At 40.2% G+C, this 17,107-nt stretch overlaps 1 protein-coding gene across 1 annotated transcript in view; it reads left to right on the top strand.

Moving 5' to 3' along the window:
• Positions 1 to 17,107, top strand: part of cacna1db (calcium channel, voltage-dependent, L type, alpha 1D subunit, b) — an 81,194-nt gene that overhangs the window by 43,176 nt on the left and 20,911 nt on the right. Inside the window, exons 8-25 of the mRNA XM_070911016.1 lie at positions 1,403 to 1,506; positions 1,768 to 1,937; positions 7,065 to 7,139; positions 9,022 to 9,109; positions 9,762 to 9,922; positions 10,046 to 10,271; positions 10,821 to 11,028; positions 11,837 to 11,957; positions 12,087 to 12,201; positions 12,348 to 12,408; positions 12,566 to 12,626; positions 13,438 to 13,582; positions 13,742 to 13,871; positions 14,885 to 14,944; positions 15,031 to 15,090; positions 16,466 to 16,572; positions 16,737 to 16,824; positions 16,991 to 17,098. Coding sequence (XP_070767117.1) covers positions 1,403 to 1,506; positions 1,768 to 1,937; positions 7,065 to 7,139; positions 9,022 to 9,109; positions 9,762 to 9,922; positions 10,046 to 10,271; positions 10,821 to 11,028; positions 11,837 to 11,957; positions 12,087 to 12,201; positions 12,348 to 12,408; positions 12,566 to 12,626; positions 13,438 to 13,582; positions 13,742 to 13,871; positions 14,885 to 14,944; positions 15,031 to 15,090; positions 16,466 to 16,572; positions 16,737 to 16,824; positions 16,991 to 17,098 — 2,088 coding nt within the window. The remainder of the gene's footprint in view (positions 1 to 1,402; positions 1,507 to 1,767; positions 1,938 to 7,064; positions 7,140 to 9,021; positions 9,110 to 9,761; positions 9,923 to 10,045; positions 10,272 to 10,820; positions 11,029 to 11,836; positions 11,958 to 12,086; positions 12,202 to 12,347; positions 12,409 to 12,565; positions 12,627 to 13,437; positions 13,583 to 13,741; positions 13,872 to 14,884; positions 14,945 to 15,030; positions 15,091 to 16,465; positions 16,573 to 16,736; positions 16,825 to 16,990; positions 17,099 to 17,107) is intronic.

The raw sequence follows: 17,107 nt of genomic DNA, 5'->3' as shown, positions 1-17,107 counted from the left end.
ACCTCTGACCTTTCCTACAGAAATCAATTGAATATCGCCGCCGCAGGGTGGGTGGCTGTGCGTTGTGCTGTGGCTGGAGGCAGAGTCGAGACTTTGTGCCATGCCTAGAGGGAATATAAGTGTTTAAGTAGAATTGCATGCATGTGTATAGGGCGGAGAGAAGTTAAGTGTCAAGTGAGTAGAGATTATTTGGACTGTGTAAAAACCCAGTTGCATGGTTATAAATGGACAAACTCCAACTATCAACTCTTAGTGTCTCTTTGCCAAACGGCTCTATTAAAAGGCTCTTTAGCTCTGTAGTGCGGTCATTTGCCACAGCCACATTACTAATGGATATCTCATCTAATCTAATACCTTCTCTACTCATCATTACTAACCTGTATGTCTTGCACATGGTGCCCTCTAGTGGTCACAGTTCCTGCTCCAGGTTTAGTTGTAGCTCAGAGTTGAAGATCTCTTTTCCTCTTAAGGACATGGAACTGCCTCCAGTCGATTACATTTCATTTAAAATGCAGCTCTGGAGTAATGACACCCTTGAGCTTAATAAGATAGGCTTGCACTATACAAAGTACAAGTACACAAAAACCTACGCAATCACACTAATGACAGTACATGTAATTAATTACTTTCAGGAATGTCATTTTGAAGGCTGTTCCTGAAAGTAATCTGTAAATACCCGGAGCTTTCAGAAGCGCTAAATACTGTTTTTTTTCGTTGATTCAGTTCATAATGTGTGGAATCTGTCTATGATGGTGCAGATGAATAGAGGTTTTTTTTACTGGCAGAGGCTGGGAAAAGTAGCAGGCACCCACAATCATCCCAGCCCATTAGCCAGTCGTTAATACTTGAACAACTGCAACACAAAGGCAGCTGTCAAGCCAAAGGTTTGGTAGAATAGACCCTTTTCACAGCAGCCATTTTGAGATGAAATAGTAAGTGTTACCAACGATGCTAATTAAGGTTCCTTTCGGTTTAGGTCAAACAGAGTCAAGGTGCTGCTATTGTGCACGTCGGCTCACTGGAAAGGCTCTGCTACGCTAACTGGAACGGAGCCTTAATTCATTTCCTTAATTAAACCTGTGTTTACCTGCTATTTCATGTCAATATGGCTGCAGTGAAAAAGGTCTATTATACTGCATACCCAATTACACTGATCTTTGTAAATGTTTACGACCTTCTTCTCTTCCTCTTTTATTGTTCTGTCAGGTAATTTTCAGATTTCTCCAATTCACAAAAACAAGTTTCATGAAACAGGAAAGAGGTGCATGCATGAGTGTCATTTTAAAATGAAAAGATGAATATGAAAAGGAAGAGAATATGTGCACAATTATGAAACATGAAATATGAATAAACAAGGTCTAATATGTGTAATCTTCTTTTCTCCTTCTCTGCTTGTGTTTAGATGAATGATGCAATGGGCTTTGAGCTGCCGTGGGTCTACTTTGTCAGTCTCGTCATCTTTGGATCCTTCTTTGTTCTCAACTTAGTTTTGGGTGTGTTGAGCGGGTAGGTTTTGAGTCTTTCAGTAGTTTATGACTTGTTTTGATAAACCCCACCAATTTGTTACAAACACCTCGGAAATGGTTCAATACGTTTCAATTTTTCAAATATAAGTAACCATATGCAGGTCCCTGAACGGGATGAGCAGTTTTAGAAAATGGGATGGATTGATTGGTTGGTGCTTGTCAGGCACAAACGCACCTGTTCTGATCTTGTACAGTATTATCTGACTCAGGTTTGGCTGTCATTATGCTCTGCCCTGTCCAGAGAGTTTTCCAAAGAGCGAGAGAAGGCCAAGGCTCGGGGAGATTTCCAGAAGTTACGTGAGAAGCAGCAGTTAGAGGAAGACCTGAAGGGCTACCTGGACTGGATCACCCAGGCCGAGGACATCGACCCCGAGAACGAGGAGGAGGGAGACGAGGAGGGCAAGCGTAACCGTGAGCTACCTGGATTTAATTCATTTTGTCCCTCTGTCCTTGTCGAAAGCGCTGAAATGAAACTGTGAGCTACCAAGCCTTAAGATTTTCTGCCTATAAATAATGTTGCACCTCTCTTCGCCCCATTGATAATGAAAGGAGGCAGACGAGGAGGGCAAACAATCACTCATCTATCAGTTATTCCACTCTAGCTTACCAATGCTTTGCCTTTAATGTATCATAAAGGAAATGTCTTATGTATCTGGAATAAATGGCCCTGGCTCAGCTGTGTGACTATTAAATAAGACATTGGTACGCAATGATAACACTTTTTCCCACAATTGGATGTTGACCGACTCTTTCAGGCATGTGAAGAGTGACCGAATGAAACTGCTCCACTGACATACGGACAGTTTACAGTTAGATATGACATGCTGACAAACGGCGACCATCAAATCTCACATCCAGTACAAAGGGACAGTATCACACGCTGCCGACTGTAGACTACACGCAAATGTGACCTTACAAAGGTACATTCAATAAAATATTTCTTTTCCAGGCACCATCTTGTACAGTTTGGTACAATAGGCCATTTCTACAAGAGTGAATCATTCCCGAAAACACTTACATACTGTACGTACTGTGGAGCGATGCATGTAATGGGTTAGTATTACTGTCGTCCTCTTAAAGGGCTATTTCACAGCTGGAAAGATCTACGCAGTAGAAAGACGGAAATATTTTTGAAATTGGTGCTACATGACCAGAAAAACAGAAAAAAGGCTGTGGTATTCCCTTTTACTCAAAAGGTAGAAAACTAGGGTGCACTGGGCCTGTTGCCTTCCAAGGACACTTATTTTCTCATTCACTCATGTACCGCAGTGGCACCGCCAGTTGTCCCTGGCACGGGACGCCACTATTAAAATCATTTCCTTCCATATCTACAGGAACATTGCCTGCTGCTGACCATTGCCATGGTCCTCCAGTGGTTGTTCTTGCCAGTTGAGTTTGGACAGGATCTTTTGATGTTGGGGTGGTGAGGAGATGCCCCCCTCTTGATCTGACTGTCCGTGGAGGCGGGAGTACAATCTGTAGTTCGCACAACAGCCTTAGAGCCCTCTCATTTGCCGGCAAAAGTCGCGTCATCTGGCGGGCTTTTTCCGGCAAATGAGAGGTGGGGAGCTCTGGGTGCAGACAACATGGAGGGACGTTAAACAGTATTCATTTGCATATGCCACCTACATTGTAGTGATACAAGCTGGTCTCCCTTTAAGACATATTCTTACTGTCTATTTTCTTGCTATTTTACAATGCCTTTATATTTTACATTTCTGCTAATAAATAGGTAAAGGATATATTTACTTCCTTGTGTGTCTTCTGTTTGCTTACAGCAAGCTTGCACAGTATGTGAACCACAATGTGCTGCAGTATCACACTGTGCGTATAGTTTTACATTTTATACATACAAATTAACATCAATGTATTACACATGTAGATGCTCATGATTACATAAACTCTCTGGGCAGTTGTGACCCCCTTTCTGTGGAACCACCAGCCAGCAACCACGTGTGCCCCTCAGAGGGACTGTCGTACAGTGAAATACTGCCCCTCCATTATGTTTTTTTCCTGAATTAGTGCTACAGGATTTCCAAAAAAAAAAAAAAAAAAAAACTCCTGTTGCACTGCTGTGAAGCGAGTGAACACTGTGACTTCAGCCATGGTTCAGAAGTAGCACTAAAAAAGTGGGCGACCGCGGCGCTATGATTTTTGGTCTTTCCTATGTCGTGGCCTTGTGTGTGCTGGTCACCATGACAACACAGGGGTAATGTAGATTTTTAGTTGTGTGTGTGTGTGTGTGTGTGTGTGCATATGAGAGAGAACATTAATCTGGTCTGGAGGAGGCTTATTGTGGGAACAGGATGTTTCCACCCTGCTTTGTTTTTTCCATTGAGACAATCACTAGAATGCAAATAACTAGACTCCATTCACACACACATTTCTTTATCCTGTATTCCACTATTAAAGTCATCTTCTCCTCCTCATATCAGTTCAACCTGTTTACCTGATAGTAATAATTCCTGAATGTGTAAAAGTAATGTCATTTGAAGTCTTAAGTATTTTAAAGCTCCTCTCCTCTAAGACTTTAATAATGTATGTACAATGCAGGAGATGTGGCGCATGTGGTTTCAGAAAATGTGCTGTGGTTTTGTTGTAGCACCACCCTGCACCGCAAGGTTTAGGGCGCTAAGATCCTACAGTTTGATTAGATGGAGGTAACAGGTGTGTGCTGCCTGTAGCAGTCTACAGTCTCGTTTAATGTTTCTGCATGATGGGCTGCAGACTCTTCCTACAGTCTTAAGTGGTAGTTTTAATCTCATCTCATCTACTGTGTGTCCTCAAATGAAGCCTGTTTTTGTTTGCATCTCTGATCAGGTGACAGTATAACAATAATACATGCATTTTTCGACGTAATTTGAAGATATTCAGACACATTACACAAAGATTTCATTTGTTTTTTAACATAAAATTACAAAGGTGAAGAATGATTTTCCTGTGTCAAGATGTCTTCCATCACAGCAGGATCATTCAGATTGGGGGGCTTTTCCTCACCAGACTCAGTCTTATTACTTAGACTTTCATTATCGGGTTCAAAATTTCTGGTTGGATGATAATTGGGACCATTCAGAATTTCATCAGTTTGAATAATAAAAGAGAACAAGGTGATTAAAGTTAAATCTGCTTCCATCTGCTGCATCTTTTCAGGCAGCTATGGTACAAGAAAACCTTAGCTTAGCTTCCCTTGGACCTCTGATTGATACCCACGTACAAACTTGCATACTGTACACACACACACACACACACACACACACACACACACACACACACACACAGACGTATATAAATATGCATATGTGACTTAAGATTTGAAGCTGTTGAAATTGCTTATTTGATTATACAATAACTTTCAACTGTTTTACATCATTTATGAGACATCTTGTGTGCACTGTCAGTGAATTGAGGAATTACTAATTAATTTCTTGTGTTATTTAAGTTATTTAAAAATCAGTTCATGTCTTGATTTTACCATTCTCTGCTGCTCAGTTCTTGTTGAATTGTTGACTTGTTTTGGATGAACAGATTATTTAGAATAATGTTGATCATTAGACAAATTATTGAGAGAATTTAGGAGGTGCTTGTGCTACTACTGTAGGGCGTCTCCCTCTCTGTTTCATCAGTGAAGTAAACAGATGTGTGCTGCTCTGCTCACTGCAGCTCTCTCCACTCTTATGTCTCTACATGATACAAACATTTGCTGCTGTAGGCTTTGTTCAATAGTTTGAAATCTGCCTTGTCATTTGTTGAATACAGACAGATCGAGTGAGAGCACAATACTAGTTTCGAAAGATAGAATTATATATATTTTTTTATATATATATTTTATTACTTAATTTATCATTAAGATAATTTGTTGTGTTTTGTTTTTTACTTTTCAAATACCTACTTCACTTGGGTTACGCATCAAAATTAGTCCATATCAATTGTTTAAACAGTGACTTCAAGAAGGAAGATCAAGCATTTAGCATTTTATAAATAGCTAATGATCGATTAATTATTGATCATTAACTCGTCATTAAAGCTCCAGTGCGTAGGATTTGAAAATGCCTGACTTTGATGATCTGTAGTGGCAGTGTCACGGCACAGGTAGGGCTGCAGAAATGATTTGTCGTGAGGGGAATTAATTAACCTTAAGCGGCCATACCAACAGATTATTATCCTCAACAACAAAATTCCTTGTTATACCTGCAGCACGCTAACTTTCTTGCTAGCATGCTTCCTTCCTCCTCTCTCTCTTTCTCTTTACCTTTCCCTTTAGCATCTGCCCCTGACAGGCTCATATTAGATAAGACCCGCCTTCTTGACGTTGGGCAACCAATCAACAGTGGCAGACAGTAATGCACGCAGACAGCCTCACGACTGAACCACGGTGACAAACAGTTTGTTTGATTTAAATCAAAAAATAGCATAAAACACTAAATATGATAATTATTTGTGTAACTTGTCTTGCACTCAGTCTTGCAAATTATTGGCAGATAAACAGGAAAATATATTTTGACAAAACATTGTTAATTTAGGACAAACACAACATCAAAGCTCATCTTCTTTTTATAATGAATATGAAAAGTTTTGTAGTGACAGACATGTCAAAAGTGTGAGAATAAGTCTACTGTTTTGGCCTCGCCTCTCTTCTTAACACTCCTACAGTGCCTTAAAACCATTCACAGTGTGGTCAGTGCTTATGTACCTGTCAGTTTTTATATCCTCCAGTATTGCCCTGCTTTTACCTCTTCTGCTGTTGTTGTTGTAGACACCCAAGATGACACACTAACTTTCTCTCCTTGATTCCTGCAGTGTCTGTGTGCCTTGTAAGAAAATGTCTGTAGTTTGCTGCTAACATTAGTTTTCTTCCCCTCTGTCTCCTGCCAGCAGTTGTTCTCTTCTTTGTTGTCTATCTTCTGTTTTCTTGTTTATTGCTAATCCTTTCCAGTCTAATATTGTATTAATAGTTACTCTGTCCAGAAATCATAGACCTGAAATTAAACGTGACCGATAACAGATTTTTGAGGCTATCGTTGAGAATTGAGTTACTTTTTAAAAAGAATTATGACAAAGATACACAGTATATATACAGAGTCATTGCTGTCTGATGGACAATGTAATGATCACACTGTTTCAAATATATACTCTTATATCTTATATCTGCAATCTGCTAATACGTATCGGTCTGGCTGATATATATATATATAGAAATATATATATTATCTATTACTGCTACTATCATACTTCAGTTAGCAAATATCTTGTGTAAAATGTGAGTAAAATGTGTTGTGAGTTTGTATTCTCATGTTAGCACTTTCCTGTTACATGTCCCCTTCGTGCTAGAGCGGATGAATTTGACTGTAGTGGGACAACATAGTCCAGGCTCAGCTTGTGCAGCTCTTCTGGACATGGTAGCTGTGTCTGCACTGTACTTTGTATTGCAGCTGTCTCTTGCCGTACATTCCTCTCTCTCCCTCTCTCGTTCTGCTGTGTACTGACTCACTGCTTCTTCTGCTGTCTGGCTGTGTGAACTGCATGTTGGGTAACACCAAGGGGTCACGCTGGCTGACCTCACTGAGAAGAAGAAAGGAAAGTTTGGCTGGTTCACTCAGTCCACAGAGACACATGGTAAATGTGTTTGTGTGTGTGTGTGTGTGTGTGTGTGTGTCTAGGAGTGTGCGTGTGTTTTTTTGCACATGTTCATAAGAACAGTTCATCATCGTCCTGGAGGTTGCCTCCGCTTGCTTGTGCTTTGCTTATGCTTTTGTGTTCGCATGCCCTTTGTTTCATTCATCAATGTTTGATCCTTACTGTCTTTATCATTAGCAAAATCATTTCATTCTAAGTATACACCTTATCATCCTTTATCTCCGAACTCCTTTGCATCACATTGTTCCCTACTTACAAAGCCTGGTTGCTAGTGAAGTGAATCAATCAATCAATCAATCAATCAATCGTGTTGTACTGTAGAGCAGATGAAAGGCTCCTCCAGCCAAATGTCTCAATGGAGGGGGATGTTTACCGAGCAGCAACATCTTCTCAGGGAGCAGGTTTATGGGAAATGTGGCTTTCAATTTAAGGAACAATAACGCTAATGTTACCAATAAAACACTCACACAACAGAGATTTCCCTTCATCATGAACATGATTTCATTTTAATGGCACAGAAGCACATGTAGAGTAGCACCTTCAATGTGTTTAAAGACACAGTATAAAATATGTTCTTCTAACTAGATTTCAATGCACACTACTGTTGCAATACATAAATGGTAGGCTTACTAACTAAACTTTAATATGCTAATACATTTCAATGTGATAAAAGTCTTAAATAAATAATGCACATTTAGGTGTTTCCAGGCAGGCTTGACATACATGTTTATTTTAGTACCAGTTTGAATATTACATCCTGACATGCCTTGTAACGTAAAGTAATGTTTAGAAATACATCAGTGTTTTCAGTTAATCTCATGACTGCAAATGAGAATTGTCAAAGTATTTGTGTGCAGATCCCTCATCCAATCATAATCATTTTGAATTCCTTTCATTTGTCACTTATAAAGACACTATTTTATGCACGTACAGTATATATGATTTCAAATATACTGTATGTTGTAACCCTGTGACTACGTAACTAATACTTGTTGCAGCATACAGACCTGGACCAAATATTTTCAACTGGACAATCAGTGCTTAAAAGATTCAACACAAGTAAACTCTTTAATCTGAGTGACAATATTTGTATTCTGATGGCGTTTCCGTTTGACAAATGGTTTTAAAAAGTGACAAGAATTATTTACAAAGTCCGATTTGACTCAGGTCTGGCAGCATGTACTCACTGTGACTCGATCTATGCAGAGACCCTCATCATTTTGCAGCGTTTACAAAACAGGACAGTTGGTTTCACATGGTGCTACTCCGAGATCCAGGGGTCAATCCCAAATTGGATGCCATCAGTCTCTATCTGTGAGAACAAAATATTCTGTAATTAAGGAAAAACCTGCCAGAATTTCCTTTTCATTAACGTCGTCACCCCAGCATTTTCTATTTACACCTGCATTTTTTTGTTTTTGTTTTCTTGTGGTTTGGCTTGGCCTATAAGCTATGTGACACATGAAAGAAGGATATAATTTCAGCTGACACATCTACAAGCAGAAAAGGTAAAACTGGACTCAGTGCTTATAATCAACAGCTGACATCTAAAAATATGAGTTCATTCTCCGCACAGTAGATTAGAGAATTGTTTCTGGAATACTTTTCAATATGTTTTTCTTTCTGTATTAAAAATAATGGATTTGACTTCAAACATATTTCATCACCCTGGAACCAAGCCAAACCAAAAATGCATGGGTGTCAATAGGAAAGTCTTTTATTATGTGAAATTTAGTGGTGAAACTTTTCATCCAGGACACATTTTTTATGTCCTAAGCCTTTGTCTTTGTCAATTTGGCACCTTTGTCATCTCACATTACTTTTTGTGTGTGTGTGTGTGTGTGTGTGTGTGATACCATAGCGAGCATGCCCGCTAGTGAGACAGAGTCGGTGAACACAGAGAATCACAATGGAGTGGAGGACAAATCACCCTGCTGTGGACCGCTGTGGTGAGTGTGACATATCATTATTATTATGATAAGCTGATAGAAAGAGGTTGACCTCTTATTACTGACCAGATAAAGAACTGTCGATAGACACGATGGCTGTTTTACATATTAAAAGTGCACAATTGCACATGTCATTGCCCTTTATTCAAAGTTGCTTCATCTTTTATTCTCCCCAGTCAAAAAATTACTAAGTCAAAGTGCAGGTTAGTATCTTTGACACTGCATGGTAGACGCCTCCCTCATTCATCTGTTTGATTCAACTCATCATGCATGACTTGTACCATACCTTGTATTGACTAGTGATCCGATGTCTGTCGTGTTTTATTTCTGACCGACCAGCCTTTATCCTGATCTCACTAATACACCCCCCCCCCGTTTACTTACCTAAAATGTTCGTCCAGTTCTTCATACAGTTTTGTTGTGCTTTCATTTTATTAATCACATGTATAACTGTATATGTGGGAAATAAAAACGTAATCAACCACATATACATGAAGTGAGAAGAGTTAATTCTAAAATGTGTAAAATTCAACTCTAAAACAAGTATTACTATTTTTATTGTGTCTTATTAAGTCTTACTTAGGGACTAAACTCTTCTGAATATGGCCGTATGTATCCTGACCGTTGATTCTAACGTGGAACTATTTGTCAGTCGTCAGTGGCGGCGGTGGAACCGTTTCTGCCGCAGGAAGTGTCGTGCAGCCGTGAAATCGGTGACGTTTTATTGGCTGGTCATCATCTTGGTGTTCCTCAACACTCTCACCATCGCCTCTGAGCACTACAACCAGCCGGACTGGCTGACCGAAGTACAGGGTATCTATTTTGCTCAATTCTGTTCTGCTTGGTTGTAAAACATGTATTCATGTCAGTTTTATTGACTTTCCTCAGCTATGAGACCATTTGTTCCTAAAGTAAGTCCTCTCCTCTCCTCTCCAGATGTAGCCAACAAAGTTCTCCTGGCAATGTTCACGCTGGAGATGCTAGTGAAGATGTACAGTTTGGGGCTGCAGGCCTACTTTGTGTCCCTGTTCAACCGCTTTGACTGTTTCGTGGTGTGTGGAGGCATCATAGAGACCATCCTGGTGGAGCTGGCCTTCATGTCTCCACTGGGCATCTCTGTTTTCCGCTGCGTGCGACTCCTCAGGATCTTCAAGGTTACACGGTGAGCGACAGAAAGTTATGTGTTCTTTGGATGCGATAGAAATGACTTCAGTGTTTCAGGCCATATTCTTTCTTTCATTCTTTTAAATGAAATGGGAAAAATCCTGTTTTTACTCTTCAGTACTATTCAGACTTGTGCGTAAAGCAAGCCATAACAGTGCCAGTGTTTGGATGCTGTTGTGATCTGCTGTAGTCGCATTAAAAAAAGCTAAAAGCATTTTCAAAAAGAAAATGACCAAGAAGTCAGACGGAAGTCTCTGACTGACATGATGCGTGCCCAATTATCCCATTCAGGAAAAGTTCCCCATTGTACTTTGTAGAGGAGTTTATTATTATTAAGCTTGTTGTTTTCAACTTTTCCCTTACTGGATGTCAAAATGTGATGTACTGAATGAGGAGGTAGCTGAATATAATGCCTTGTCTAACAGATATAATCATTTCCATATTTGTCCATCATTGCCTTCACAGGTGTGTGTGTGTGTGTGTGTGTGTGTGTGTGTGTGTGTGTGGGTCCTTCTGTTAACTTGTTTTATTTTTGTTTCCTCTCCAGTCACTGGGCATCTCTCAGTAACCTGGTGGCCTCTCTGCTCAACTCCATGAAGTCCATCGCATCCTTGTTGCTGCTGCTCTTCCTCTTCATCATCATTTTCTCCCTGCTCGGCATGCAGCTCTTTGGGGGAAAGTTCAACTTTGACGAGACCGTGACCAAAAGGAGCACGTTCGATAACTTCCCCCAGGCCCTGCTCACTGTGTTCCAGGTGAGTGTTTGGTTTCATTCACTTCACTCGGATACGACTTATATCATTTGATGACAGCACCTGCAGGACAAACAAGGCTTTAACTAACATACACTACAATAACAATTAGATTATTATTATATATGAATAGTATTCTCTGCTTGGGAAAATAGCATTTCAATCAAGTTAATTTTCGAATCTTCTAGTATTTCGGGACACTTCTCTCTACCAGCCACAAACTAAATCCAAATATTTTATATTTTATGATATTTATGGCAACAACGTCAACATCATCAGGTTTACTCAACCACACAGTGCAGTCTGTGAGGTTTTAAAGCCAGACCTCTCGGCATCTGACCAAGCAATGCCTGCGCCCTATTTTAATTGTACAATGGCTAGTGTAGGTCTTGGGTGCCTGGGCTCCCGTCTCCAAGCGCATCTGCTTTTTTGGTTCATGTAGGTGCGTCAGCGCAAAGGGCAAAAGGGCTGAGTGGAGTGGAATATAAATCGGAGGGTGTGGCAATTAATAAATACACTTTTATCCAGTCACATCCCTTGTCTCATAGCTCTGAAACAGCTGTGCCAATCACAGAGAAGCATGACAATAACAGCTCAAATTAGTAGAATATACCGTTCGTTGGTACAATGACGATAGAAATAAATACTAGTCCTTTATATGATCGCATCAACCTGACGCCTTTTCAGTCTTAATTCTACTCGATATATCTAATATCTAACTTTGAATTGTGGCATCATGGCAGACATTTTCTTCAAGTCAGTCATAGAATAAGTTATTGAAATGGCTGCCGCTGTATATTGTGTTTGCCAGATCTTGACAGGAGAAGACTGGAACACGGTGATGTATGATGGCATCATGGCGTACGGCGGTCCGGCTTCCTCTGGAATGGTGGTCTGCATTTACTTCATCATCCTCTTCATCTGCGGAAACTGTATCCTACTGTCCACAAACATGAAACGCACACACACAAGGATAAATCCACATTCTCATGCTTGCATGTGTGAAAGGTTTGTGTTTCGACGTTGTTCCCAGGTGTTTTCTCCTTAAGTCACATGACCAGACATCCTGCTAAACGTCTTCTTGGCCATCGCTGTCGACAACCTGGCAGACGCAGAGAGCCTCAACACAGCACAGAAGGAGGAAGAAGAGGCCAGGAAGAGGAAGAATAGTGCCAAGTACAGCTTCGGACACCTCAATATTTCACATCTTCTGTTTCATTGTTTTTGTGGACATTTGTCACATTTGTTACAAGCACTTTCTATTGGCAGAAAAAAATAGCCTTCTGCCTCGTTACTTACTTCCTGCTTTCTGTCCCTAACAGGAATTTAAGCACAGAGAAGAAGAGAGTTGAAATAATAGAAGGCAAAGATGGAGAGGCCACAGTAAGACATGGAATAGCTCTCTTCATAAATCATGCAAATTGTTTTATTGACAGAATGTAACAAATTGCGACCGCCTGTCTTAAAGTGTGTTATTTATATAGTTTTCATCTCAGTACTTGTACATTTTTATAAGGCTAAACCTGATCACTGTGTGTAGGTGCCAGCAGAAGTCTTGCTGGAGGAAGACAAAGAGTCGTATCCTACCATCAACTCTCCAGGTAAAAGGGACTGGAGGAGGACCCCAACCCGGGTCCACAAATAAACCATCAATTCATCCAATTTCATGGTTTTGTGATAGACTAGAAGTTTGAACAATGAAAGAAATTATGTGTTATTTCACCAACTAAAGTCGTGTCTGGCAAGATGCAGGGAAAAGGAAGGCTATTGTGAGGATGAGAACTCCAACAGTACCTGCAGTACTGAGAACAACTTTACTGGCCGTAAAATATAGTTCTTAAGAGAACAAATGCTGAGGGAGTTTTCATTTTCAAGACCACGTTTAGTGTAGACAGGCAGCGAAGCCGCAGAACATTTCGATATTAGAAACACTCCTCAGCTGTCAGTGGATGGCTGCTTTGGTGATAGCAGACTGAGATCTAACAGACGTTCCCTGTCCGTCTTGCATCATGGAGCACTCATTGTTGCTGCACTGAATATCGGATCTTGAATATCTGGTATTTCTTAAGAGATAAAAAAACCCCGTCAGTAATTATGCAGATGTATATCCATTCATTAAACTGAATCATTCTGTATCTGAGGGATCTTGTGATTAGAAATGATTTTGTATGATTCAGCAAGGTATCAATACAATGAACTTGACACACCATAAACACAACGTTTAAAAGGAGAGGACAAAACATCATTTTGTACATTGACACTGCACATTTATCAAAAGCTCTCCAGAGAGTAAACAATTTAGATCAGCTAATATAAGATACAAAAGAAAGACAAACTGAAGTAATAAAACTACAAATATGACTGAAGGATTGTTTTCATATTAAAGGATTAAAATAACTCCATGTCTCCTAGTGGGTGACGATGACGACAATAATGACAACCTCCCAGAAGTCCCGTCAGGGCCCCGCCCTCAGAGGCTGTCTGAACTCAGCATCAAAGAGAAGACTCCGCCCATCCCGACGGGCAGCGCCTTCTTCATCTTCAGCAGCACAAACCCGTGAGTCTGCTGTTTGGGGATGTTGATACTGAGGCACAGGAACCAGTCTGCCTGTTCAGTGCAACACAAAAACAATTCTAAAATCAGTAATAGCAGAGGCCACTGCTGTACACTGTACATTCTCTGCCCTCTCCTTCTTTGTTTTATTTACTGCTGTAGGTTTCGTGTATTCTGCCATAAGCTGATCAACCATCAGATCTTCACCAACCTCATCCTGGTCTTCATCATGCTCAGCTCCGTCTCTCTGGCCGCTGAGGACCCGATACGCAACTTCTCTGCTCGCAATATTGTACGTAAACGACCACTAACTGTCCTAAAAGGCTATCCCACATTTTTGGAGGGTTTATTTGTCTCACTGTAGCTGACAATCAGTCTTTATCTTAGAAGATGGCTGAATTCCATTTAGCTGCTTTCATTTCAGGGTCCTGTTATTGTGCACACTGTCATTACTTACTAATAGAATAGACCCATCTTTAATAAGTTATTAGTAAGTTAGTAAGTTAGTTAGTAATTAGTAAGTCCATATGGAAAGCATGATTTGGCAAAAGACAATCTAATAACAAGACATTTTACCACCTGTTTTAGCTACATAGAAACACAAAGTACATGGGCAGCATTTTGCATGCTGGGAAGTTAGGTATATTTAAAGATATATTAACCAATATGTGGGACCAGCAGTACTTATTTTGATTAGATTTCTTCTGAAAAGCCACAACAGTTTGCACGTTTTTTGCTCCCCTACTTACAAAAATATATCACTGCCACACAATACTGCATCAGAAACGTACCTGTTTCTACAATTGCTATCAAATCCTGTTTTCCACTTTTCCACAGGGAGTTTTATATCATAGGAGCTATTATAGTCTTTATGATGTGGACGTATAGACCCACAAACCAAAACAAGCTGCACTAGGCAATCTGACATGCCCAAATGGCCAAACTTCAAATATATTACAGTTGTGGCACTAACTGTAAGTAGAAGTCTGTCTTTCTCTGGATTAGATTATTTCTCACTGATGTCAAGGAGATTTAGCAGAGTTTTATTCATTGTTCAGAGAAGACCTGCCGCTGTTGTTAACAAACTTGAGACAATTGTAAGTCTCTCAATTTATGGGTAAGACTTTTCTGGTGCAGTGCAAATTTGTTAAACTGATAACACTATTTCTACAGTAAAATCTTGCCTCATGCAGCTTTAATGTATCAGTAGTTATTTATCACCTGTGTTTGTCTCTTAATGTATCTGTATACTGCTGTTATCCTGGAATGACTTGATGACATGAACTTGTGCATTGCCTCTTGCAGATACTTGGTTATTTTGACTATGCTTTCACCGCAATCTTTACTGTTGAGATCCTGTTGAAGGTAAATGACCTTTGTGCTGTGTTGTGCTGTGCTGGGTAGAGCTTCAGTAACCCTGCGTGCTTATGTCACTCTGATTGCCTCCTCAGATCCTAGGCTATGCAGACTATGTCTTCACTAGTATGTTTACATTTGAGATCCTTATTAAGGTAAACAATGAAAAACTGTTGCGCTGCCTCTGCAACAACCCACCACTTCCAAGCTTGCTGCACTCGTCTCCCTTCCCCTCATATTTGGTCAAAGTGGCCGCCTTCTTGTCTTGTTGTCATGGCGCCAATCCGTCAACGCAGAGATGATGCGTTTTTGTCAGATTTTTTTTTTTTTGTCTGTCCGTCACTTTTCCCACTTCCCCTCTTCATCCTCGACCAGTTTATGGACCAGTGGCTCTCCAGAGTACAGTTTCTTGTTTGGCTGTTGCCAAATATTCTTGGCTGTTAAATATAATGTTCTTTATTTTTTTTTACTTTTCTGAATATTGCAATTTATATGCTTGATTGGCACTATGACTCTGTAGTCCCATACTCTATGAGTCCCATATTTTGAACGACAAACATTTCAATTAGAAGGATATTTGTTCAATTTGAAATATTACAGACTGTGGAGAGATGAACTTGAACTTGAACTAACATCAAGCTTTATATCCCACTGCCTGATTGCATACTGTACACACAGATGTGCCCCCTTCCTTCATTTTCTCATGTCTGTTTTGGCTAATGCTCTTACAAAGGATGTGCTAGAAGAAATCCACAAAAATCGGGAATTCAATTTTATTATTTTCGCTGTTAAAATGAAATCCTCTGCCTTACCCCCTTGCTCACTGCATGCCTGCACCAGGTAAATCTCATGTATTATGGCTTAAGCCTAAAATTCGATCAGGAGAAGATTAAAGGCCTTGTTTCATGGAAAGTGTTTATATTACATTCCCTGCGCTTAATCTGCACTGAAAATGAGTGTAGTGGCTTTTGAACAATGTTCCCCATGTCTGAACATTTTGCATTGTTTATGATCTGTCTATTTGTGTGTGTGTGTGTGTGTGTGTGTGTGTAGTACTGCACATTTTTAGTGTTGCATTTGTAAGTTTGAATCCAGGCTTACCTTCTCAGTTTATTTTTTGTTCCGACTTTTCAAAATATTGAACCAAACATATTAGAAATATTGCTTGAAACTATTGTTGCATGCACAAAATTAGAAGTACTAATCTGTTCATGCGTGTGCTTGATCTAAGTAACATAACTATATAACATAATTCTTAATTTCAAAGCAGGACCATCAACTGGGAATGTGCATCGTTGTTGTCATGAATACTTGTGTTTGAAAGGCAAACTCAACGTGACATGTAAGGGGGGGAAGACAATACAAAAGTCGACGCACACAAAATGTTCTTTTGAAAACTGAAATTTTTAGTAACAGATCATTTAAATGGTAATAGAAGAATGACTTTGAAGCTGTCCCCGTGTTAGTGCGTGTGTGTTTGATGGCGGATCTGTCTTCTTTAGTCCTGACCGTTGTCTCTCCTCTGTCCAGATGACAGCGTTTGGAGCGTTTCTTCATAAGGGGGCGTTCTGTAGAAACTACTTCAACCTTTTAGACCTGCTGGTTGTTGGTGTGTCCCTGGTCTCCTTCGGCATTCAGTATGTATCATTCAATCGTTTTTTTTAATGTCTTAGCTGGAACGCATCATGGAGCAACTGTGTTGTATTTTTTGCCATAATATATAAACATTGCTCTTTGCTCTGCTAGTGGCAGGGCTTAAAGGAGTGCCTCTATGACAACATGTCCATGTCGTCTTCCATAGGTCCTCTGCAATCTCAGTGGTGAAGATTCTCCGTGTTTTGAGAGTCCTCCGTCCTCTCAGGGCCATCAACAGAGCCAAGGGACTGAAGGTCAGAGTAAAAAACAACACAACATTTTACACTGTGTATCTGTATGTGCGTGTCTAGTTTTCCATGAGAACGTGTCCCCAAGTATATTTGCCTATACATGTGCCTTTGCTTATGATACAGTACTGTGTATTCTTACTACCAGCGTATGATTGTGTGTCCTTTGCAGCACGTGGTCCAGTGTGTGTTTGTGGCCATCAGGACCATCGGCAACATCATGATCGTCACCACGCTACTGCAGTTCATGTTCGCTTGTATCGGAGTGCAGCTCTTCAAGGTACAGAGG

The sequence above is a fragment of the Enoplosus armatus genome, chromosome 8 (assembly GCF_043641665.1).
Source record: "Enoplosus armatus isolate fEnoArm2 chromosome 8, fEnoArm2.hap1, whole genome shotgun sequence".
Classification (NCBI taxonomy): domain Eukaryota; kingdom Metazoa; phylum Chordata; class Actinopteri; order Centrarchiformes; family Enoplosidae; genus Enoplosus; species Enoplosus armatus.
Note: the sequence above shows the minus strand (reverse complement) of the source record. Positions and strands in the feature narration are given on the sequence as shown.